The 25,052-nt window shown below is 39.5% G+C and overlaps 1 protein-coding gene across 2 annotated transcripts in view; it reads right to left on the minus strand.

Moving 5' to 3' along the window:
* Window positions 1-25,052, minus strand: part of LOC117260888 (mitogen-activated protein kinase kinase kinase kinase 4) — an 86,322-nt gene that overhangs the window by 32,025 nt on the left and 29,245 nt on the right. The window contains exons 11-18 of one of the 2 annotated variants that reach the window (XM_033633002.2): window positions 20,979-21,051; window positions 20,267-20,390; window positions 18,101-18,217; window positions 17,464-17,598; window positions 10,878-10,943; window positions 4,418-4,741; window positions 1,877-2,011; window positions 1,419-1,553 (exon numbers count right to left, since the gene is read on the minus strand). In XM_033633002.2, the coding sequence (XP_033488893.1) occupies window positions 1,419-1,553; window positions 1,877-2,011; window positions 4,418-4,741; window positions 10,878-10,943; window positions 17,464-17,598; window positions 18,101-18,217; window positions 20,267-20,390; window positions 20,979-21,051 (1,109 nt within the window). The remainder of the gene's footprint in view (window positions 1-1,418; window positions 1,554-1,876; window positions 2,012-4,417; window positions 4,742-10,877; window positions 10,944-17,463; window positions 17,599-18,100; window positions 18,218-20,266; window positions 20,391-20,978; window positions 21,052-25,052) is intronic. The other variant, XM_033633003.2, reaches the window with a different exon arrangement.

Consider the following 25,052-nt stretch of genomic DNA (forward strand, 5'->3'; position numbering starts at 1 on the left):
GGGAACATAGAACCCGGGGAATATAGGGATGACCCCTTAAGTAAACAGCTTTTCTGGGCTTCTATCTCTGTGTCTCTGCTCCGTCACTGCAGCCAGAGAATGACCGAAACAGAGAAAAGCTGCACATTTGACCGTGAATAATCACCAATAAAGTTCCAGCAGGAACATGATCCAAAATCAGGTAGAAATTAACTACATCAGCAAACAAGTTGACATGCTTCCCTGATGTTAGCATATAGCTACATGCAGCAGCTCACTTTAAGCAGAGGAATGTCTGTGTATAGCGGCACTTTCTCCTTTAAAAGTCATCAGTAAAAGCTGCTGAACACAACCACACATGTTCCAGTGGGAACATTATCCAAAACCGGGGAGAAAAGAACAACACAGGGAACCAATATGTTTCTCTCCAGTTAGCAAGCAGCTACATGTAGCAGTGTGGGCTACATAATGTAAACACGTGCAGCAGCATGTCTGGAGCAGATGACCATGACAAGAAACTCATCATCAGCTTTTCCCAGCTTTCTTGAACTAAGAAAAAAGGGTTGGAAACTGAGCATGGTCGAAAGCCTGAGGTTTTTGCTCACAGGAACTACTTTTATATACTTTTACCTCATTATTTCAAAACTTTGGCCATGTTTAATATAAACATCCAGCATTGTAGTACTATATATATATATGAGACAGAAAATAAGTAAAGGTATAATAGGTCCCCTTTAAAGCAGCACCAGCCACCTCACTGCAATCACAGGAGAGAGCACGGAGTTATTAACTGCTCTACCGACTCCATATGGCCTCCTGTTAGTTCAACAACATAACATTGCAAACAGACAGCTTTATTGGGCCCCCCTCCTCTCTCTGTAGTAGTTATTAGTTGTTCTATCAACTCCATATGGTGTTCTGTTAGTAAATACACCTAACAGCATATTCTGTTCGTATAACACCAGGCAGGGGAGCAGTGGTATTAGATAGAAAGCAACAGTGAGAGAAAGAGAGAAAGTAAATGTGTTTTTGAGAAAGTGTGTTTATCACAGGGATATTTAAGTTAAAGACACTTCATAACAAGCCTTGAGGTAAAGCACAACCTCTCTGTTCCCACAAGCATACACACAACCATATACATTTTCCTTTAAACACACACCCACAATGTGCCAACCTCATGCTGTGTGCACCACTTCCTAAGCTCTCTCTCTCACACACACACACACACACACACACACACACACACACACACACACACACACACACACACATTATGTCTACCTCATGTGATGCAGACTATACTCTGCGCCTGGCACGACTGCAGCAGCAACTTCCTCTTTCGATCAGTTTTATTTTTGCTTCGTTTCTCTAAGTTGTCTAACCCTCAAGCATGCAGCCTGATGTGTCATCCAGCAGCTGATAGAAGAGTGGTTGCTCACCTTGGGTGGCGTCCCAGAGTCCCAGAAGACATCATCAGTTGGGGACAGGGGGGGAAATGGGGACAACGGGGAGATGGCCATATCTGACATTGAGCTGCTGTGAGGGGCTTCTCGACTAGAGCGCAGATTGGCATTCTGGGAAAAACAAAAGTAACCCGTGGATACTTGTGACTCTAAATTGTATTCATATATTCTCACTTTGAGCCACATCGACAAAATTAATTATTCGCATACAGTATTTTTTAATGGTAATACTAAAGGTTTTCCCCAAAATAAAGTAGGATCATGTGTAAAAAAACATCCAAACACACATTAGTTGAGTAAGAAACACATAAAGATAGACAAGATAAAAACTGCTTAAAGTATAAAAATAGTTTAATAGCGCAGATAAGAAGAGAACAGGACACAATACACTCAAAGAAAAAAGAAAACACATGATGTGATATAACTGTGTATACCTGGTTGAGGTGAGCTCTCTGCATGGCTGGAGTACATGGACTAGAGCTGCTCCCAGAGCCCAACCTAGAGTGCACCTGGTTGGGCAGACCAGCAACCAAAAGCAGTCTGGCAAGGTTTGATTCTTGGAAATCCATCTAAAACATAAAACATGTGTAAATGTGTGTGTGTGTGTGAGAAATCATAGTAATATTCAATCAGTCATCCATTTATTTAGGTAGTCTGACTGAGATCAACATTTCTCTTCCTCACACACAGTAAAAGCCCTACTGTACTACACATACTGTTTATACATAAATGCATTTAACATAATATACTGTGCATTAAACTTTTATAATGTAGGATACAAGGAATGATCATGATGTGATGTGAATGAAACAGTAATGACTTACGTGAGGCCTCGAGGGCCGCTATTGGCTGAGTCAGTGCTTTATTATGGGTAAACATGATTATACTCTGTATCTTAAAACATTGTGGAGTCACTGCAGTAAGCACTTTAAAATCACTCTTAAAAACTATGTAAAAAGTTACTTTCAACTTCGTACAAAGCGTTTTGGTCCGACTTTAACTTAAAAAATGTTTGACTCCTCGGTTAAAGTTAAGAAACTTTCAAAAGACCTTTTTTAGACACTGGCCAAGACGTGAAAAAACTGCCTCTAAACAAACACTGCAGCTCAGTGTTTTTCTTAAAACTCTCCCATTGCTAATTCAGGCTAATTCGGGTAATTCATCAAACTCTGCTTGAAAAAATACTGTGTTACAACTCTAAGCACTTTGATGGTGATAATATGAGATCTATCTTAGACCGGAAGAGAAGTTACTGGGCTACTAAGATGGATAACACTAATAACCATATACAGTAGCAGCCAACCCACACTGAATGTGTTTTTAAAAGTGCTTTCGACGTCAATCAGTCGCACATCTCACTTAACAGATAAATGTGTTTAATGCTTGTTGTAGTGTCCCTGGCATGAGCTTCACGCGGTAGTAAAATGTAATCATCCCTATTGTGTCAAGCACAAGGGTTTCCAAAGTTGCCACGGGACTTGGTCGTGTACCTCTGAATATTTATAACAAGGTGCCAACTCCACGTGCTGTGCTTTTCAGTTCAACAGGGAAAACTCGCAGAGGAGTTTCACCTGTACGGACATCTCTACAACTCATCATTGGGAGATCACAGCAATGTCTCATGGCCTTAAATTATTGGAACAAAGTAGTCTATCTCACTGTGGAAAAAGGGGGCTATTTGCTGCAGGGTTTGGAACATGAGAGGTCGCTGTAAGAGCTGAAAAAACGTCCATGGAATAAGTGGTGACCTGGGGGGAAACACAGCAGTGTTGAAGAATTAAAGTAGGTGTTTACTACTGTTTCCAGGCAGCCTACTTTTCAAGTAATGTTCTTTCAGTAACACTTGATGACTTCTTGCTTATCCACAGAATATTTTGTGGGTGCATTCCCTAGCGTTACGGAGGATACTGCAACTAGCAACATGTTGAGCATAAATGTCTCTATGCATACTCGTAGCTTGCGTGCCACCATGGCACATGCAAGTATAAACTAAGCTTCACTCTCCGGCAGACAGGGAAAGAAATAAATGCATTGATACATACATATTTGATTTCTTTCGACATCCCGAGTTGTCATTAAAAATATTTTGGTTCAGTAAATTTCAGCTCTTAGTCAGCTTGGTGAACGAAGGTTAGGACTGTTTACTCAGCTCCTCAGGAGTCGACTGGATGACAAAACGCTTACGCACAGCTCACGTCTCATTTCCAGTGGGGATTCCTAGTTAGGAAATCAGTTTTGTCGAACTCCACCGAGTTATGCATCAAGTATTAAATAAATAAATAAATAAAACCTGACTGTAAAAACAAACAAACAAACAAACAAACAAACCTAATTCAGCCTTTAGACTGTCGGCTGTTTAAAAATACCTTCTTCTAGAAATGGTACCTTTGGTCTGTTTCCTGTTGAAGTTCCTTATGTGGTTTAGCACTATGCAAAGAATAAAGGGTATAAACCACATGTTGTCTCTACACTCAAACAGTCAGCATATGCCACTGTGCATATACAAAAAAACAAAGCATCATAGCTGCATGGCAAAATGAATGCCTTAAACTGAGTGTTAAGAGTTGTCACATCTAAGACAACAGGCAGACAAGTGAATGCTGGCTGCATGATCACACAGCTGAGCACTAGTGCAAGACTCTGTCTTCAGTTCTTACTTGAGAAAATGTCTTAATTGTGTCTACTTAATGTAACCGCATTCTGTCTCAAATTTGGCTTACTTTCTCCAAACCGTTGTGATCTTTAGATGAAAGTGGCCTGACAGCTGAGATAAAGATGAATGACAAACCAAAGAAAGGGGAAAAGGATGGGGAGAGGAATTTCACAGAATAAAAAAACAAATTAAAAAAAACTTGATAGAATAAAGAAATAAATCAACAAACTCAATGAAAGTGAGGGATGGACAGACAGACTGAAAGATGTGGTATGTAGTAATGATAAAGGGTGCCAGACAGCTGAGGAAGGCAGTCTTTTACCGCTGAGCGCTGGCTGTTTGCAGGGCGGCTGGGCGAGGAAGCAGCAGCAGCAGTAGCAGCAGCTGCGTTCCCACTATTAGCTGTTAGCTTCTGGACTGCTGCCACAGGCTTTTCTCTCTGCCTCTGCCTCTCTCTCTCCCTGTGTCTGTGGTCGTGCTGCAGCGACAGGAGCTGGGTTTGGTCCTTGGGCAGGGTGCGGTGGGATCTCCTGCCCGCTGACGGCTGCTGATGCTGAGCCAGAGGCTGGGGCTTGGCTTGCGGCTGTAGCTGAGGCTGGGAGAGCTGGGCCTTATGCTGAAGCAGCTGGTTTGAAGCCACGACTCTCTATGTAGCAAACATGAAAAGCACACATAGAAACTGACGGAGCCTGGGAGTGTCTATATGAAACAACATACATGCCTGCCGTTTTGTGAGGCTGTAATGTGTGAGATAATTTCAGCAATCAAAACCTTGTGACCTGTCATTGCAGAGTCAAATAAATAAGGCACCTAATACCTACATTGATACAGAGAGGCATTGTTAGTCTTCAAATTTAGATACTTTTAGCCTTTTTTCTTTTTAAAATGTCCATTACTGTATCTGAGGCATACAATGATGTTACTGTCACACCAGATCTCTCATTCTCAGAGGTCATTTTTTGAATTTGAATCCTTCAACTTCATTAGCTAGTTTTACATGGACAAATCAGCAACACATGCCCTGCAAAACACAAGTGTGACTTTCAACTGATTTCAGCCCCTCTTGCCAGGATTGGCTGATTCAGATTTAATTAAATTTTCAAATCACTTGAGATACAAATCAAAGGGAATAATAATATTATCATGGCATTTCAGCTTCCACTGAGTGAAGATGTTGTTGACTAAGACAAAAAGAGCAGGTGCTTCTGTTCCTGAGTTTAAGAATGGCCAGAAAAGTGTTTTTGCAGAAGATTATGATGTCACAGTGAACTGACCTTTGACCTTTTGGATATAAAATTTTATCACTTTATTATTTTATCTTATTAGACACTTGTGTGAATTTTTTTTTAAATAATTTGTGTAAGAATTTCTGTGTTTGGCTAAAACATGTTTTGTGAGGTCACAGTGACCTTAATCTCTCAAGACAGATTCTGCAATTTACACTGTAGAATCTGTCGGCAGCCCTGTGTGAAAGATGACTACAGAGGGGGGGGAGGGCGGGGCTTTGAGTTTGAACGATGTTGGGCTTTAGCCAATCACAATGGAGGGGGCGTGGTCGAGACGTGCAGGTATCCCCAGGAAATGTGTACCTACAGAAACAGCAAGCTCCGCGTCCATAGCGACCGCTCCACCCAAAACGCCGTCTCATCAACGTGAAAAAAAATATTTTTTCCAGTGGATGTCTTAGTTACAACATGATTGAGCAAACTGGAGTAGTTTCATGTCGTATCCGACAATGGGAGGCTTTTAACAGATGACGTCCTGATGTTAGCTTTGCTAAATGTCCCTGTCAGCTGCAGTCACTGCTGCTTTCTAGACATCATGATTTCCCATAACTGAATAAATACCACACATAGCAACACAAAACTGCTTTGCTAGCTCACTCATGTTGTAACTAAGATATCCGCTGGAAAAAATATTTTATTCACGGACCGTTTATTGAGTTATTACATTATTTTTATACAGTCTATGGTTATTACAGACACTGCTAACGGCTAACGTTAACAGCTAACGGTTAGCCCAGCTAATCTACGATAACCATGTTACTTACAAAACACAGAAACAGTAACGTTTGTTCAATCATTGTGTTTATAGACTTAACAAACATCAGATTAGTCCACACGGTGATATAGTGACATGAAAAATGTGATATATAGTTAAACTCTGCTGGTTTTCTACCCGAAGTATTTGTAAACAACACAGCGATTCCCTGGGGGCACCGCCGGAAGTGAAGGGCGTGAGCAATCGCCGAGGCTCCTGCACTTCCGTTAGTCGAAAAACTCCAGGCTGTGCCTCCAGAGGTAAAGGAAGAAAAAAAAAATTTTTTTTCTTTTTTTTTTTTACCAATGGATTTCCAGATTGCAGTGACCTTGACCTTTGACCACCAAAATCTGAACAGGTTGTCCTTGAGACAAGTGGATGTTTGAACCAAATTTGTAAAAATTCCCTCGAGGCATTCTTTAGATAACACATTTACTGGAATGAGAAAGACAAGATCACAGTGACCTTGACCTTTGACCACTAAAATCTACTCAGTTCACTGTTTGTGCCAAATCTGACTTTGAACTCCTAAACCTTATTAGCTAGTTTTACATGAACAAATCAGCAACACATGCCCCATTGTAAAACACAAGTGTCATTTTCAACTGATTTCAGCCCCTCTTGCCAAGATCAGCTGATTCAGATTTAATGAGATTTTCCACATTTTTTGTTAAATGACACTATTCTGAAATAGCACACATAATGGTAGATGATGATATTATAGACTAATGTTCGCAATTCAAATTTTACTTCAAATGGAAAAAAATCACTTGAGACATAAATCACAAGGAATAGTAATATTATTATGGCAATGCAGCTTCCAGTGAGTCAAGATGTTACTGACAGGGACAATCAGAGCTAATGCTTATTTGATACTGTGGATTGTATTCTTATAACTCTTCATATAAAGTTGTTAAATGTACACAAATGTATTTGTAAGTTTTCATCGTAAATCAAGTGAGTGTTGCGCATACATGCTATTTCTAACATAATGGACACTCCCGGGTTCTGTAGAGACTGACAAGAAAAGCCATGGTTTATGCATGAAGAACCCATAAAACACATATCATCAAGCTTGTTGTGACACACACTCAAAGAAGCGAATAAGAAAGAAGCTGATTTGATTCACTTCTTTGGTGTAAAACATAGACATATGAACACACATTCATAAAATAGCAATCAGTCTAGTGCTGGCAATGAAGCTTGGACATATGACGACAGCTGGTTCTGTGGCTGGAGAATCTAATTTGCAAGCACAACTTTCTCCTGAGGAAATGCAATAAAGGCACAAATGAAAAAAAAACCCACTATCATCATCTACATCTCACAACTCACAACAATTTTCTCAGGCTTACAGCTGTAACAGAAGAATATATTGTGGGGAGGGTGAATCTTTTAAAAAGGAGGATGACAGACTTTTTTTTTAAAGGCGTTGCATTTTTGTACATTAGACATAAAATTATTTTTAGTTTGTGCAGATCAGCACCAAGACTGAGCTCCAGGTTTGCCCAAACAGCCCAGCAAAATACTAAGTTACACAGTGGTCCTTTTGGTTTGTTTCACACTGACGCTAGCCACATAAATATGAAAAATATATGGGTGCAAGGCACTGCATCTCAGAGTATTACAAAGAAGAGCAACAGAGGCAAAATCTCAGAAGGAGTGTGTGTACGATATGTATGCACACACATTAACTCCGTCAGAGAGTTCACAGAGAAACACACACTCCAATGCACCCCTTCTGCTGAAAGGTACTTTCAGGGTTATTATAACAAGCCATGGAGTTCCTTAAAGACAACTAGAAAGGGGAGAAACACTTGGTGTACCATCCTTCTATCCACTTAAGACATCAACATTGCTGCCACATGCCGACTAGATGAGATGAGATTTATGTGAATACTGCTATAGAGGGGAAACCACCAGACATTTAATGCTGTTTCTTAAGAATGAGAGAACACACAGTGAGAATGCTCAACATACCGAACTAACTGCGCTCAACTAACAACAGCACTTAAGCCATGGTAACACAGCAGCTTTCTTAGTCCCTGAGACAGAGCCTATTTTCACAACTATATTATAAAACACTCAACGGCAGCTATCTGCAATGCACCAGCTGAATTAACATGAACAAATAGTGACTTAAATAAGAATGCATGGTTGCTCTATTTGGTAATTTATACTGTGATTAGGAATTCAAAAAACTGTACTCGAATTAGTGCATCTGATCTGATTGAAGGTAAAATTACATAATTTACAGCTCATCCAGTGACGCACACACTGATATTACAGCTGTTAAACTAAAATCAAACTCAAAAAATGTGTTGATGTTAGCTGTTAAAGTTCAAATATAGAGCTCATGGTGAAGCTGCAGTGAAGACCGATCTCCATGAACAATGGCAATAGAGAACTTCTTAATAATTTATGGTGTGGTGATGACAACTGAAGCAGCTTAATTTGAGTTAGCTAGCATGACAAAATGATGAAAAATAAAAGTCAAACAGAGGGAACAAAGGTGAAAAAAAATGTTGTTTTCAAAGATGAGTAAGTATAAAATAAGACATCCACACTAAATGGCACCAAAAGTCACCAAAAAAGAAATTGAACTGATTTACCTTAACTAATGAGATGTAACCCTTACCCTAACATTATCCACCCACTCATAGTAAACAGTAGATAGATACATGGAGGCTCATCTTCTGTCTGTCTTTCAAACTCAGGATGCTGACTAATTTGGAACCATAGTCGTCTGCATTGTGCTGCAAAAATTAGCACGTCCACCCCAGTGTCATGTTTTCATCAATGCCAATCGGGGCCAATTAGAGCTGATAAATACCCGAAACTCCTGCAGAGTCATATGACCCGGGAATGAATTGTAACTTTTCCCACTAAAGACAAAAGTCAAATATTAGTGGCTTTTTTGTCCAGTGGGAAAGGGACGTAACTGTTGTTGACTAGAGTTATTGCATATTAGAAATGAAAAATGTGCAGGATCACAGGGGGCTAGAGTGATAAAAAAAAAAAAAAAAGCAAAAATAAATCTTCCATCATCACTGTTACTGAGTTAACAATGTTCCATTTCTTTAATTTCATGAATCTACAGGCTATGGTGTAATAATCAAGAGCAGCTCTCATTAAACTGAAGGGAGCTGGGGAAGCCAAGAAGTGTTTGAGAAAGAACAGAGACATGTTTGGTGAATTTGTATGTCTGAAACCCCTATTGAGATTTGATAGTCACATTTTGAAAGAAAAACCGAGAGTCGAGTGGAAAGAGCGATGCTAGAAATGAAAAAGGTTACATGCTGTGAACGACGGAGGGAGGGATGAAGGGAGGAAACCACTGAGGAAAGGAGAGAGAAGTCATGCTGGGATCAGCGGAGAGAGAGAGAGAGAGAGAGAGAGAGAGAGAGAGAGAGAAACAAAAGTGATGGTGTGCTGTGTGATAAGCACTGGCTTAAAAGCTTGTCAAGATCTGACACTACTGGTACAGTGCAGTATATGTCACTGTTGTCCCTCTGAATTCCAGACAAACAGAAAATTAAAAACTCCAATCCTTCACTGTCTCCTTGAACGAGAACTTCAAAATGATGAACCTCCCCAGAACCACCAGGGGTGTCAGGCATCCAGAGCGTGACTCAAACACACTGCCTTTCTCTATCATTTGAACACATGTGCAGTATAAAGACAATCAGAGACTATTTGTTTTACTTTCTCCTTCTTGATCTCTTCCCTGCGCTGCTGCAGTGTCTTATAATCCTTTCCTCTTCGCCTACTCTCATGCTTTTAATTCCTTTCATCTTACTAGGGGCCAGGGACACAGACAACAGCAGTAAAGTCATCTCTCTCTTTCTTTGTTCTTCTTACACAAACTATTCCTCTTGGAATTCAGTCTTTGGATCTAAGCACATTCTCTCTTTAGCATTACAAAATTATCTTCTCATATTATCAAAATGGAAGCATCACTAGTGCCAAAGTCACCAAACCTTTTTTCCATCGCTGCCGATTATTTTCTACAATAATCTATTAATAGTTTGAGCTATAAAATGTCAGGAAATACTGAAAAATACCTATCTTAAAGTTCTTAAGTGTGACATGATGTCTTGAAATGTCTTGTTTTATCCATCTTGCAGCCCAAAACTCAAAAATACAGAGTTTACAATCACAAAAGACAAAGAAAAGCAAAAGCAAATTCTCACAATTGAGAAGGTAAAACAAGAGGTTTAGCATTTTTTTCTTGGAAGATTACTTTAACAACTAAATATTTTTTTTAAAAAAGTTGCAGATTCATTTTCTGACGATTGACCAATCAGTTATTCAACTAATTAATTATCTCACTTGTACATGTTTTTTCAACTTTTTAAGACAATGCAACAATACCAGGTAGGGAATTAAATGAAAAAACACAAACACATGAAGACATGTAGAAAATCTTAAACAGAGAAACAAACAGACAAAAAAGAGACAATACAATCAGAGATAGAAACTTGACAAGAAACAGAGAAAAAAGAAAAAAAATGTAGAAAGAAAGACATGACGTCCACCCGACAGGTTAGCAGCACAAGCACAAGACCACTTAACACACTGCAGATTCCCACGCAATGTGTGTTACTGACCAAAACCACCGGCGGCATTTAAAATCAGCCCACATTCAGAATATTTCACAAGAAATTCCACCTGCCCTCAATCATATGAAAAATAGAGCAATCAATGACAGGTAAGCAAAATACAGAGTGAAGGTTTGTTACCTGCTCTGCGGCGGAGTCCTGAGGCCTCACTGACACATCGGCACTCCGCTGCCTGCCTCCCTGGTCCTGTTGAAGAACCACACACACGCACCACACACACAAACACACAAACATGAACAGATAGCCACATGGTTGAATTAAGATATCAGCCAGTATGTTCCATGACTTTGATTACTTTTTGCTCAACCCTAACAACTAAATCTGATCCGGATTTAAATTCTAAAATCCTATCGTTTCACATTGTATTCTTGTTTAGTCCTCTCAAGACTACGATAATACTGGCAACTCACACACACACACACACACACACGGAGGCTTACTTTAATTAGGGTATACTAAGGTCTTGAGCGAATTCTGAGAGGTGGGAACTAAAATATTCAGAGTGTGCAAGATGGCATGGAGCTTTTAGCCAACGCCCTCGACTCTAAATATTTTATTATGACCTCTTTTTGAATTTCTCCTGGAAAATCCTTGTATGTCCAATTAGTCCAAACTGGATATTTTCTTACATTTAAAATGTTTAATTAAATCTACTCTATTTAAATATTTGCACTGATTGCACCGTTGCCTTTATATTGTGTTTATTCAACTCAGATCACATTCAGCAGAGCTTTAAGCTGAAACGGCTGCTTAACTTCAAAACTTCCAGGATAAACTTTGCCTGTATGGTAATAAACTTAACTGCGCTTTGAGCCATAATCCAAGGTGAGCATGCACACAGAGGGTCAATGGAGTATTAACAAGAATGACAAGAACAGTAGAGGACACCAGCTACATCATCTAAATGCTGCAGGGTGAGTACAGCTATCACTTAGTTATTCTAAAAACATTAATTGCATCTCAGTTAGAATGCGAAAAATAAACAAGCACTAATGACCAAACTAGCACAAAACTTTCTTTGCATCAGGAAGGTAGAGAGTTTTGGGGAAATGTGGTTTGACAGCGCTGAAGATAAAGAAAAACACCTTATTTAATGTCTATGTCAACACAGTGTAAAACTAGCACATTAACCTAATGTGCAGTTATTTCATGTTGTCATCAATGCATTTATCTCAACTGAACTTTTGCTAATTGCTTTTTTTACATTCATCAATCAATCAATCAATCAATTTTATTTATAAAGCCCAATATCACAAATCACAATTTGCCTCACAGGGCTTTACAGCATACGACATCCCTCTGTCCTTAAGACCCTCACAGCGGATAAGGAAAAACTCCCCCAAAAAAAACCCCTTTAACGGGGAAAAAAAAACGGTAGAAACCTCAGGAAGAGCAACTGAGGAGGAATCCCTCTTCCAGTACGGACAGACGTGCAATAGATGTCATACAGAACAGATCAGCATAATAACAGGATTATCACATGGATTATCACAGTAATCCATGTGACACAATGAGACAGAGAGAGAGAGAGAGAGAGAGAGAGAGAGAGAGAGAGAGAGAGAGAGAGAGAGATGCAGGTAATGACAGTAGCTTACAACAACATTAATGAAAGTAATAATATTATAGTTATAGTTCTGGCTACTGTGGTACAATATGTTGAAAGTATGTATTAATATCTGACAGTATACTTGTGTGACAATAGTCATATGTGTATAATAACAGTAGAAGTATGACTAATGACTAATGATGGCAGCAGCAGCAGGAGGCATCTGGCAGGACCACGGCAGCAGCACAACCACACACGTCACGCTGCCCAGGCACCGCTGCGGTATGAGTTAATCTGAGAGACAGTGGAGCACAAAGGCTCCGGAGAAGAAGCCGAGTTCATCCCAATCTCTACATACAACAGTATAAAAAAAATGACAATAATACCACGAATTGTTCAGCTCTTCACTGATTCCTGTCAGGAAATTCCCTTTACAGGGAGGTCAGGATGTCATACATGTCTTCTCCACATGAAAGACACTTGCATTACACTTACAACTGCCACTGCTGCTTTGAATGTAATAAAAGAATTCTATAATGAAATGATGACATCAACTCAATTTACAGCACAAAGGAAGTGCGTCAACAATCGTGCAATCAAAACAGGAAGAGGATAACACTTTTGATTTCCCCTTTAGCTATTGGTAGCTATCCCCAGTTACCAAAGAGTGTTAATGTGTGTTCTTTGCAGAGACTATTCCCAGTAGTGGAAATGATGGACAGTGGAACAACCAAACCAGCTGTGAAAATGGTAGTAGTTACAAGAGTCTGAGGAAAACGTGAGGTGATTCGGTTGTCTTTGTGACAGTGGCGCCAACAATAATACCACATGGAAACGCTGGAGAGGAGGGAGTTGAAAAGTTGTCTGTTTCCAATTTAATATTCTGATGTTGAGCAGCTTTTTAATGTTTATCATGTTCACACTCTTTGTTTTGTGTATTGGCATGCTAACATTTGCTAATTAGCACTAAACACAACATAAACCATGGTATTGGACAAACGAACATTTTGATGCTGGATGGTAAGTCAGGGAATCACTATAGTGATTACAATTCATTCTGAGGAGGATATGAGCATCTGTAACAAAGCTCACAGCAATCCATCCAATTGTTTGGGACATTACACTCAGAATGTCAACCTTATGGTTCGCAATGGATCACCAAAGACAGTCGGATACATCGTCTGGTGACGATCAATTTTTTAACAAAATTAATGGCATTCCATTTAACAGTTCTTGAGATATTGTAGTCTGAACCAAAGTGGTGGACTTACTTAAGTGGGTAGAGGCAAGCCGCTAGCGTGGCTAAAACTGATATGGATCTGAGTTCTTCAGATCGATTTATTAAAGAAGCAGGGAATGGCAACAACATTTAAACCTTTGACAACTATAACCAGTCAAAGTTGGGTAGTTTAATAGTTACCACTGTACCACCATAGCCTTTAAACAGCAAGCCCCCAGGAACGGCACTTGGCTTTGAGGCCAACTTGAGGCCAGGTCTGTCACATGATGCCACTGGGCCCAAAAATACTTTTTCCCACAAACTAACACTGTGAAAGAGATGTCAGTAAATTAGTGGATACATTTTTTTGAGTGTCACAAATGACTTATTATATTATTGGGATTTGATGCATTTGGACTGATAACACTGCGTAAGTCTAGAAGAGTTGCACAATTAAATCATTTTATACCCATTCAAGTTAGTGGAGGGCTAAACTAGAAGTAAGACGCTGGTGGAAAGTGCGCTTAGTCAATGGGTCTAACGTTGCAGAACATCAGGGTACTTTTATACTTGGGAAGTCCAACTGTTTTGGCTTAATGTGCCACTGTTCAGCTTTCAAAGGAATGAACGGGGCCCCTCCTCCATTGCTGTATCCAGGTCTCTTTATACATCCAAGGTTAACAGTAATGGCACTTTTAAAATTCTAGTTGAATGAAAAATGGCAGCTCTAATGATATTGCAAGTCACATAGCGACCAGCTATTTTCTACAACCTCATAATTTGTTTAGGGGAGCAGGGGGCAGCAGCATCTCCCATCATGCATTAAGGCAGGGTAGACCATAGATGGGTTGCCAGTCTGTTAAAGGGAAGTCACACTATTCACTTATCATATGATAACAAAGCAGTTAAGGGAGCTGGTAGAGGCGGTTGATCAGTCACTGTCTCCGTGCACTGTGGCAATTCAAACCCTACACTTGGCCAATTCTCTGATCTTTAAGTCGAGGACATACCACAGAAATACATTATGTGATGCTTGCCAAATCAATCAAAGTGTGAAACGATTGGAACAGCAGTGCCAAGACAAGTTCTTCATCTGACAAAATACAAGACATCACATCACACACTCACTTGAACCTGTCACATAATTAAATGCAGATGCATTAAAACTTAATGAAGCATCAGATAGATCCATCAAGCATGCTGAACTTAATGACTTCGAGGCAATCTGTGTAATCAGAATCTAATATGTACAGATAGCTCTCTGCCACACACACACACACCAGCACACCAAATAGACATATAATATAACTAGACAGATATTAATAGCATTGAAATACAGTGTCTTCTACATGAAGAAATTACAGTTCCTAACCTGCTCCTTGGTGTTAATATACACTTATTGGAACTCACTGGTGTGTGGGATAGATTCATTACGCATGTGTTAAAATTAATGATAAAAAAGGGAATCTCTGATATAGTAAAGAGAGCTATGTGTCTTTCTTTAAAATGACTGGAATAGGCAGAGACACTTCACCCTCACACACGAACTGTCACAGGTACCGTCACTTCGTAAAATTTTCTCACAGTAAAGGTGAGTTTTAATTTCCAACAGATTTGTATGATGTTATAAACCAAGTTCTAAAAAGATAAAAGCAATTTTTATGTGAACTGCATGAAGGTAAAAGACCTTCTTCAAACAGGAAACTGCAGAACATAAGCAAAACAAAGGATTTCTGAAATGCATTTAATCTCCATCTGATTTACAAAACCTTTTGAAAGTGCTGTGAAATAAATTCTTTTATACATATGGACCATATCTTTTATTCATATTTCATTCCTCTAGATTTGATTCAAGCAGCACCTGCATACTGCCTGCTTGATGTAAAATTTATTAGAAAAAATAAAAAATAAAAAATTGGAAAAGAAGGTTCCTGTTTCTTGTATTCTGATGGGATTAAAGTTGATGGAAATGTGTCCAAAAGGTCACTTTCCATTTCATAAAGTTTTGTCTTTCACAGGTCATAGTTATAAAATGATGAATTAATAAGATCTCTTCTTCTGGCCTGCCACACTGAGGAGAGAGTGTTTTTATCACCTGGGTGACAAAGGCTGACAGGTGCAACCACTGCATCAGAGCAGTGCACATCAAACGCACCTCGAGCTTACAGAGTTTCTGAGCAAAACAAGTTCACGTGTTAACTCACTGCAGCATCACAGCCCAATTGTTCCACACACTCACCTGCCACAAGGTATTCCTTCTGACAGGTAACTTGGGTTTTTGGTAGATACAGACATTATGTAATGTTGGTCTTACATCAACTGCACATCCCAAACAATTCAGACTTGAGACTGTTATATTCATTCACATCCAAGGTGTGAATGACCAGGACAGTTGTGGTGCAAGGGTCAGACAAAGGCTTTCTATCACTCATACTCTACATACTGTTCTATGTCTTTAACAGCATTTCTACGGTGTTAAAGAAACAGAGATTAAGGACATCTGACAGAGTTATTTATTATTTATTTATTGGAAAGAAATTTCACCAGTACCCCAAAGCTGCACTATTTCTATTTGAACAATGGGTAAAATGACTATTTTGACTAGCCACTACACTGGTGGCTAAAGCCTCCATGCAAGGTGCCACCTGCTACTCAGTTAAATATTCATACACATCCACACATCGATGGCATAGCCATTGGGAGCAATATGGGGTTCAGTATCTTGCCCAAAGATAATCTGACATAAGGACTAACGGGGATCGAACAGCCGAGCCAATAAGTGGACACCCCACTTTACCTGCTGAGCCACAGAGAGAGCCAGATATTTACCCTCGTTTTTTTAAACAATCAGTAATTTTGGACACAAATCTGTGTAAATAAAAAAACTTTGTATATCACTCAGGGGTGTTGCCTTATTTCCTGCGTCACACAGAGTGTGCCTGATGTGCATTTTCCTTTGCTGTCAATGGGTTGTCTCATCACTTTTTGGATAAGTTAGCAAAACTGTAACCTAAAAAGTTGTCATTACCCCAGTCTTTGCCTTAACCCCAAGATTAAACCTACAGGAGACCCAACATCTAACTGTTAATTCAAACAAAGATGATTTTCAATTTTTTTGGTGATCACGGTTTACAAAAATGGACTTTTATGAAGATTTTTCCTCCTTTTACTGCGGGCAACCATGACTAACCCAACTGGTGATTACTGTTCTCAATGACCATCATCAACCACATTATACTGGAAAATATGAACAACTAAATGGTGCTAAAATATATTGAAATTTAGATGGACTAAATCACATCCCACAACAAAATCTACTCAGATGGGGGGGTCTGTATTCTGATTTACGCCCAGCCCACCCAGGCTTACTTGGAAGACTTTTAACTTCCATGTACACTGGTGTGAGACCAGCTGTACAAATTACAGGAAAACATGAATAAAATATCATGTATGCCTTCATACTTATTAAATAACCTGATCTCATATTATATGTATGAACATGCATTTCGAGGATGGGGTGAGACGGTCCCGGAGCTCACCAAAGCGTGCACTAACAAGTCCTGCAAATCCACACCCATCCACATTAAGTTTTTTAGGGAGTCCTGTGTCATCAACCATATTTGGCCAATTTTACATTATGAAAATTAACATTTCATGACATCCTATCCAACAGAGATTTTGCACTCTGGAGCAAAGTGCAGGCCCAGTACTGGACAGAACCAGCATTCCTAGTGTCTGCTTTAAAATAAATTCTTATTTCCTTCAAAATTTCTTTTAATACCCAATTTCATGCAGGGAAGTGAAGTACACTGTAAACACAGAATCTAAAAAAAAAAAAAAAAGCACAAAGGGGAGAAAACTGAGCCCCTATCCTCACCTACCATTAACAGCAACAAAAAAAAAGTAAAGTGATGAATACAAAACCAAAAGTTGATCTTTACCTGTCTCCTGTCACTCCTCTTGTTCCTCTCATCCAGTAGGATTCTGTTGTCATGGAGATCAGACTCCTCCCCAAGCAAGATCTCTTGAAGCTCCGCCCACTGATAGGCGCAGTCTGCCAGCTGCCGCCTCTGCTGCTGTAAACAGCAAACACAGTACCCATGATCACAAAATTAAGCACACTGACAACAGTCAAGCCAAAATCATTAACTAAACTATATTTCGGCAAGTGTGAATGGCACTGTTGTGTTTATTGTTCACTTTGTCGCAACATGTCGTACATTTTCTGTTTATATGCATTTAGCTGGCATTCTTAAGAAGCACAACATACAGTAAAAAATTCCAGCTCTGAGATTATCAACATGACACATGGCTGCAATAGTTGCAGGATGTTGTGGGATCACATGATATCATACAAGTAAAAGCTTCCGAGGTCATACGTGTGGGAGCAGTTAGTGGGCAGAGTAAGGATGTGACTCAGAAGGTGGAAGATGACACTGATGTGTTTCTTGTAAAGATGTCTCTGATTAAAATGGTGGATTTGAACTAATCTCTTCCTCTGAAATGTTTTATTTCCTGCTTATTGACCTATAAATGCTCAGTGAATTCAGAGGGAAAATGTGAAGAAGTGATACTTACATCCTCTAACTTTTGCCGCTGCTCATGTTGCTGTTGGATCCTCTTTTGTCTGTCAGCTAGTAACTGCTGCTTGTATCGCTCCTGCTCCGCCAACTGCTGCCGGTGCTGCTGTAATGCCTGGACAGGAATATGATAACATCATGGTTGAAATAAAATTAAGAAAATGACACAGGCTTTCCACACACTCAAGTCTTTGATTTGAAGGTTAAATATATTAGGTTAACTTGGCTCTGTACTAATAAAACCAAAACTGAATTATGTTTGACTTTGATCCAGGGTCAAATTGCCTGCTGTTTCAACTGCGATATGAGACAGTTACACCCAAAACTTTTTACAAGACTAAAGGTTAATTGCTAAGTGTGAAATCGGATTAGAGCTCAGAGTGGATATTATGGTAGTCTACTTTTCCAACTAATATGAGTTGAGATGTTTTATACATTTCCTGTGTGATAAAAATCTAGACTAAATGAGCTAAATGAATGAACCCAAAGTTGCTGTACTGAAAGCACACTTTGTAAATGACCTATTTCCACTATAACAACTGCTATTAATAATAAGGGCTGACACTACCAATTGTTAACATCATTACCAATTAATGTGCCAGTTATGTTTTGATTAATTAACTAATCATTAGGGCTGTTGAAAATTTATATTTTAAATTGCAATTAATCACATTTTCAATCGCATGTTTAAAATTCCATGATATTACATTTCAAAACAGTTTTGAAGTCCATTTAACAAGGTGAAGCAATTCTGTCTTTATTGGGAATCAAATGAATGCAAAGAAATTTGCTTTATGATCTTGACCTTTTAGATTTTTTTCCCTCAAATAAGTGCTGCACTGCTACAACAGAGTGACCTTGAAACCATGACAACACGGCAACCTGAGGAAGTCCCATAGACCAGACTCTTTCATAGTGTTTTAATAATAGTACTACATCACCGTATTTGGCGATGTGGTTGCCCGCTGATCAGCTGAATGCTCAGGTTGTAGGTGGTAGCTCAGACTCAAAGTAAGTACCGTTTGACACAAGGTGCATATTACTTTTGACTTGTTAATTGAGCCTTCTGGGAGTTTTTTTTACAGTGAAACAAGCCTTTCAATAGCACAGTGAAATCATTATTTTCCATCACAGAGGCAGCAGGAAGCTGCTGTAGCGGCTTGACTAAGGTCGAAATAGCTGCATGCAATTATAAAAAAAGAATGCTTTATTTTAGACCTTAATTGCTTGGTGGTAAATGTGTAAATGCTGTCAGCCCTACAAATCATTCTATCTGTCATATATGACAAAACATGATTTCACAATTGAAACTGGCAAAGTTATATTACTTTTATACTTTTCATCAGTTTTAATTCCGTTTTTTTAATTTTCTTTCTTTTTTTTTTTTTTGAATTCTGTTGAGTTTCCAATAGTTTACATGGGTTTGTTTGTTTGTTTCATCTCTTTAGTTTTCATTGTTTCAATTTTTTGTTTCAATTTTGTTTTTAATAGTTTCAGTATTAATGCTTTTACACACTAGGGACACAAAAAGACACAAAAATGTAAAACGTTCGCCTGCATCCAAGCTATTCAAACCAGCAGCGATTTGTATTTGTGACAAATACTGGGACCATATTGACCCACAGCAGCATCTGGCAGTCAGAGGATCTGGTATGTCTTGCCCTTGTCAAAGTTGAAAAGAATGATAAAGTTTGCTGTCTTGGTTTAGACTGTGGAGCCTCCCTGGTGTTGTTTCATAATCCTTATAGATTTAGCTATAATGTGATTGGCTGATGCCTTTATCCATGGAGTGAAAGCTTAGAAAAACTGACCTCCTAAAAAGATTACACTGTATTTTGCTTGGTAATATTTGCGTTCTGTGTAAAAATACTTATGGAAAAAAAAATAGTTAAGAAAAAATATACTGACATGAAAGTTAATTGTTCACAGTCTGGAACCTGTGAATATTTATCATTTCAAAAAAAACAAAAACAAAACTGAAACAATCTATCAATTCCTCAAATAAAGCAGATACACAAACTGGACTAAATTCCACGTGCTATATTTTGTTAGAGATGAGCACTGATGGCATCATTGTCATTCACTGTATTGTATTGTATATACTGTATCACTGTATACATCATGAATCAATGTGTAAAAGGTTGCATATGAACTCAACACCTACCTGTTGTCTTTGCTGACCAACACCTCCCCCGTGACCTCCCTCTCTGCCCCCGTCACGATCCTCTGTCTGTAAACGAAGAAACTCCCGTCTTAACGTCCACTCACCAGGAACATTCACAATGGAGCTGGAAGAGGAAGAGAGGGAGGAAGACAGTGTCAATGATAAAAACAGCAACTGCTGGGTACTGAAGTACACTTGAGGATAAAGGAAAATACCCAATCACTTTTAATTCACCAATGAGATGGTCATGGGCACAGTAACACACATACACACACACACACTTAAAGCTCATCCCAGGAGAAAGTGTTCCGTTCCTAGTGCCATCTGCTGTTTGATGTCCAGGGACAGCAACAGAGATGCTAGTGCATCTGTCCATGGACATAGAAACACACACATTCCCTGTAGTGATTCATTAGCTTCATATGTGAGGAGCACTCGAGCAGAGAGAGAGTTCATAAGTGAGTGTTAATCTACCGATTAGCACTGATAATGATGATTAAATTTTAGAAATCTTTGAGAAACTGTTTGCATGTTTATCCAGATTGATAAACTGTGTATGCTTAATGCCATGTCCTCTCCGTGTATGGAAATCTGCAGCAACTACTGTGCTTCCAAGTTATCTCCCTGCTGCACAAGTGTGTAATCTTTCATCACACACCCTGTGATCAATTTCCTCAACAGATATTCATGCCTAGTGTAAAAAGGCTTTTACCTGGGTTCTCCTTCCTCCTCTGTTACCTCGTCATCCTCTTCTTCACTGCCACTGTACTCATACTCTGGACCCTCTGAGTGAGAGAAACACAAATAAAGCATATGAGTGTTTTATTTGGTTAATATCAGCTCATTAAAACTATATATCTAAATCTCATTGCAAAGATCAATGGAAATGGAAATTAACAATTTACCGCCCCTCTCAATCATAACCTCTGACCAACTAGCAGTATGTGGCAGAGAATATTGCTGCAGAGACTCTGCCCTCTGCTTGGGTTTTCTGGGATGTTTGTGGGCATGTGCCACCAAAACGCAACACCACAATGCACACTTTAACTGGTGACCCCTTTAAAAAAAAAGAAATCGATAACCCTGCATAGCATACCTTTAAAACACTGAGACAACTGTTAAAGCTAAAACGATTAATGAGTTCTGTCAGTTCACATAGCACATGCTAATTTTCACATAGAAAAGTTTGCATTTAAGACCTGGGTTTTATCATAGCACCAGCTGCAAAGCACTAGTGGAATGTGTCCTGCTCCACTTTGGTGTCCATTTTAACCCCAGCCGCATGTCTGAGTGTGAAACTGGCTGGTTCTCCACTGTAAAATGATGCTTTCAGTGTTTGTCAGAAATGAGGTATGATCGTGGGTGGTGCTTGGAGTGAAGGCCTCTGATGTGTTTGCACTGGTGTGGGCATTCTTCTTTGGCACACAGTACTGCATCTCTGGCTTTCTCGACCAGCCACTGTTTCATTAAAAATTCCTCCATGCCTGCCGTCTCGTTCTTTCATCGTCTGCTGCCAGTAGCAATTTAGTCATTATCAAAGCCACACTAAAGTATAGTGCGGGCAAACTTGGGCAACAAGAAAGTAAATGAGAGTCTTGTTTAGTGGAAGACATATGGGACAAAGTTGTTACACCATGGCTTCAAAACAACACTGCTGAATCATCTCAATCCTGACCCAATGCAGTCACTGAAAAAATGCTCTCTCCTTTTACATGCGCCTCCTTCCATGGGATCCATAACACATATGAATTAGCGTTATTCTCTGCCAACACACGAGTGTCATAGAAATGCTGTTTTAGTATAACTGTTTTTGAATGTATATTAGACCTAATAGTTTGGATTATGGATTGGAAAACTGTCAAGGGTTTCTGAGAGTCTTTCTACACAGAAATCACTGCACAGGCCAACACTATTCCAATGGGCTTTCTGTCCAAAGGCCAGGAAGATGGGCCAGCCAGCTTAGCATAACAACATTTGGCCAACATATGGTGTGAATGTAGCTCGGGCTAACTTGAACATTCACTTGACACACCATATGTTGCCATTAACACGCTGAAAGGTGTGTTTGTTCGAGCCAAGAAGAAGGAATACGACTGACAAATTCTACTTTTGTAACGCACGGAGGGAACCTCTGCTCTGTTGCTGTGATGTCATGTTTGAAAGTTTTGGCTCATGTTGTGTCTTTCTGAGCCAAAGCTGCAGGAGAGAAGAGCAATTTGAGGGTTAATGCCTACTTCTGCCGACTGAGAAGTGGCCGTTTTTTTTGTGATTCATCTTCCAAAACATAGACCATCTTTGGCCTAACTACACTCTTGGGTATGCTGAAAATGACACATCCTTTTTGCATCATGTCCGCCGCATTGATTTTTTTTTTCTTTTTCATGCAGCAGTGACTTTTTCCCACACGCACTTAGACTACCGGCATTTCATTACTCTGGAGGGGCATAGGGGCACACACACACACACACACACACACACACACACACACACAAACACATGCAGCATGCAGAAACTCTACCAGTCATTAGTGTGTTTTTATAAGCTAACAGAAGATTAGAACCAGATGGCCATTCTGTTTCCTCCTTCCTTCCCCTCTCAGCTTCTCTCTCTCTCTCTCTCTCTCTCTCTCTCTCTCTCTCTCTCTCTCTCTCTCTCTGGTCTGTTTCTGTCTATCTTTCCCTCTGTTGTTATCACTGTCTCTTTCTGTCTCTCGCCCCTCTGATCCGCCTGTCTTTCAGTTTCCAAAATGAAGAATAAACCTAATGGATAGTACAGGGATTTCTTACACTGCTTGAATATCAACGTGTGAACAAAAGAGAAGCAAAGTCATAATTATCTTTGTCTTCTATTACCCTCCCCCCACTCCTTTTCTCCTACTGTCATTGCCGTCATATATTCGGAACATGCTACTCATACAGAGTAAGATTCATTTTAAGAGCAGGATGAGGATACAATTCCCACCCTCTCCACATTCCCTAATTTGTCTCTTGTTTTTTTGTCCCTACATCTGCCCTTCTTTTTCTTGTCTCAATCTCTGTTACTGTTGAACATTTTCCCGACTGAACGCTGTAGAAAAGGAAAGGAAAGGTCAGGGGTGTACTGTGCAGCCTTTTGGCCCGACCTAACATTCTCCCTCTTCTCATTTTGTCTGACCATCTTGCTGTCACCCTTCCGCTGTATTCAGCTCAATTAAAATATCTGATTTTGCAGAACATTATGATGTCACAGTGAGCTGACCTTTGACCTTTTGGATATAAAATGTTATCATTTCATTATTATATTCTCTTAGACATTTGTGTGAAGTTTTGTCACAATTAGCAGATTCATTCTTGAGTTATGGCCAAAAATGTGGTTTTGGGTCACAGTGACCTTGACCTTTGACCATCAAATTCTAAATGGTTCATTCTTGAGTCCAAGTGGATGTCTTTGCCAAATTTGAGGAAGCTCCCTAAAGGCGTTCTTGAGATCTTGCTTTCATGAGAATGAGACAGACGAGGTAACGGTGACTTTGACCTTTGACCACCAAAATCTAATCAGTTCATTTAAGTCCAAGTGGACAGTTGTGCCTTAAGGCCTTCTAAAGATATTGTGTACCTGAAAAGGGGACGGATAAACACACATACGGATGGACTGACAGACAACCCAAAACCATAATGCCTTCAGTCACGGCTATCACCGACACAGGCATAAAAACTTTCAGTGCTCCCTTGCCTGAAACTGTCTTTGTGGTTGCAGTGCACTGCAGCACTAGTGGGCAGGTTCAGATGTTATGAAGTGTGGTCCACTGTAGCAAAATAAAGATAATAAAGATAAAGCAATATGTAATACATGCAAAAGGAGTTGTGTAAATTGTGGGTAACACCTAACCTAATGAAACATTTCCACAAACAGCATGCAATAAATTAGCAGAAATGCAGTGTTTTTAACAGCCTGAGCGAAGCAGCTGCTGTGCCATTAGTGCAGCTGGTGCACTTGCTCAGCTTAAGTGTGTCGGTAGGTCTTATTCCACTCCAGGCTGCCTGAAACCCACCTAATGCAGTGAATTAGTGAGGCATAATGGAAAATCTACTCTGTGAAGTGCCCTATTTGTAAAGTATTTAGAAATTTCATTAGTTTTCCAAACCAGATTCCTTGACTCTCACTGTCTGAGAATCACCTCTCAAACACCTGCACAATTCTAACAATGCAGGTCAGAGATGGTGACCTCTATGCAGAATAAATGTGGGTGTTAAATCAGGACACTTCTCCTCTTTCTCTGTGTTTCGTAGAGTCAAACTGTGTGGCTTTTTGTTTTTACAGTAAGTGCTTGCGTGCATGTGTCTTTATTCAAAATCGTTTCATTGTTTAAAATTGTGAAAAGCATGTGTTCATTTATTTTTGCTTGTATGTGTTTTGGATCCAGTCCTTGCTGGACCACCCTGTGACTTGAAGTAAATGAAAACCATGCTGTAGTTCTCCTTGTGCAGAGTTACCCTCTTACCCTACTGACAAACAATCACATGGCATGAAACAGAAAATAATATCAGCACAGGTTCTCCTTTAGGTCACCAGCCCATGGCAAAATTCCCTAGAATCATCATTACCACTGTAAGTCATCCTATATAAGCACATCAGATGAATAATTCAGTTGTAAATACAAGAACTGAATAATAACTGACTCACTGGAATCAATTCAAGTGAGTCAGTTTTGCTCAGGAAAACTCAGGAAATCCCAGGGAAAAAAATCTGGCCGCAGTTCATGTTTCAGTCCTATAAAACTAAGACAGAAACTATAATAGCAGACTGC

The sequence above is a fragment of the Epinephelus lanceolatus genome, chromosome 7 (assembly GCF_041903045.1).
Source record: "Epinephelus lanceolatus isolate andai-2023 chromosome 7, ASM4190304v1, whole genome shotgun sequence".
Taxonomy (NCBI): domain Eukaryota; kingdom Metazoa; phylum Chordata; class Actinopteri; order Perciformes; family Serranidae; genus Epinephelus; species Epinephelus lanceolatus.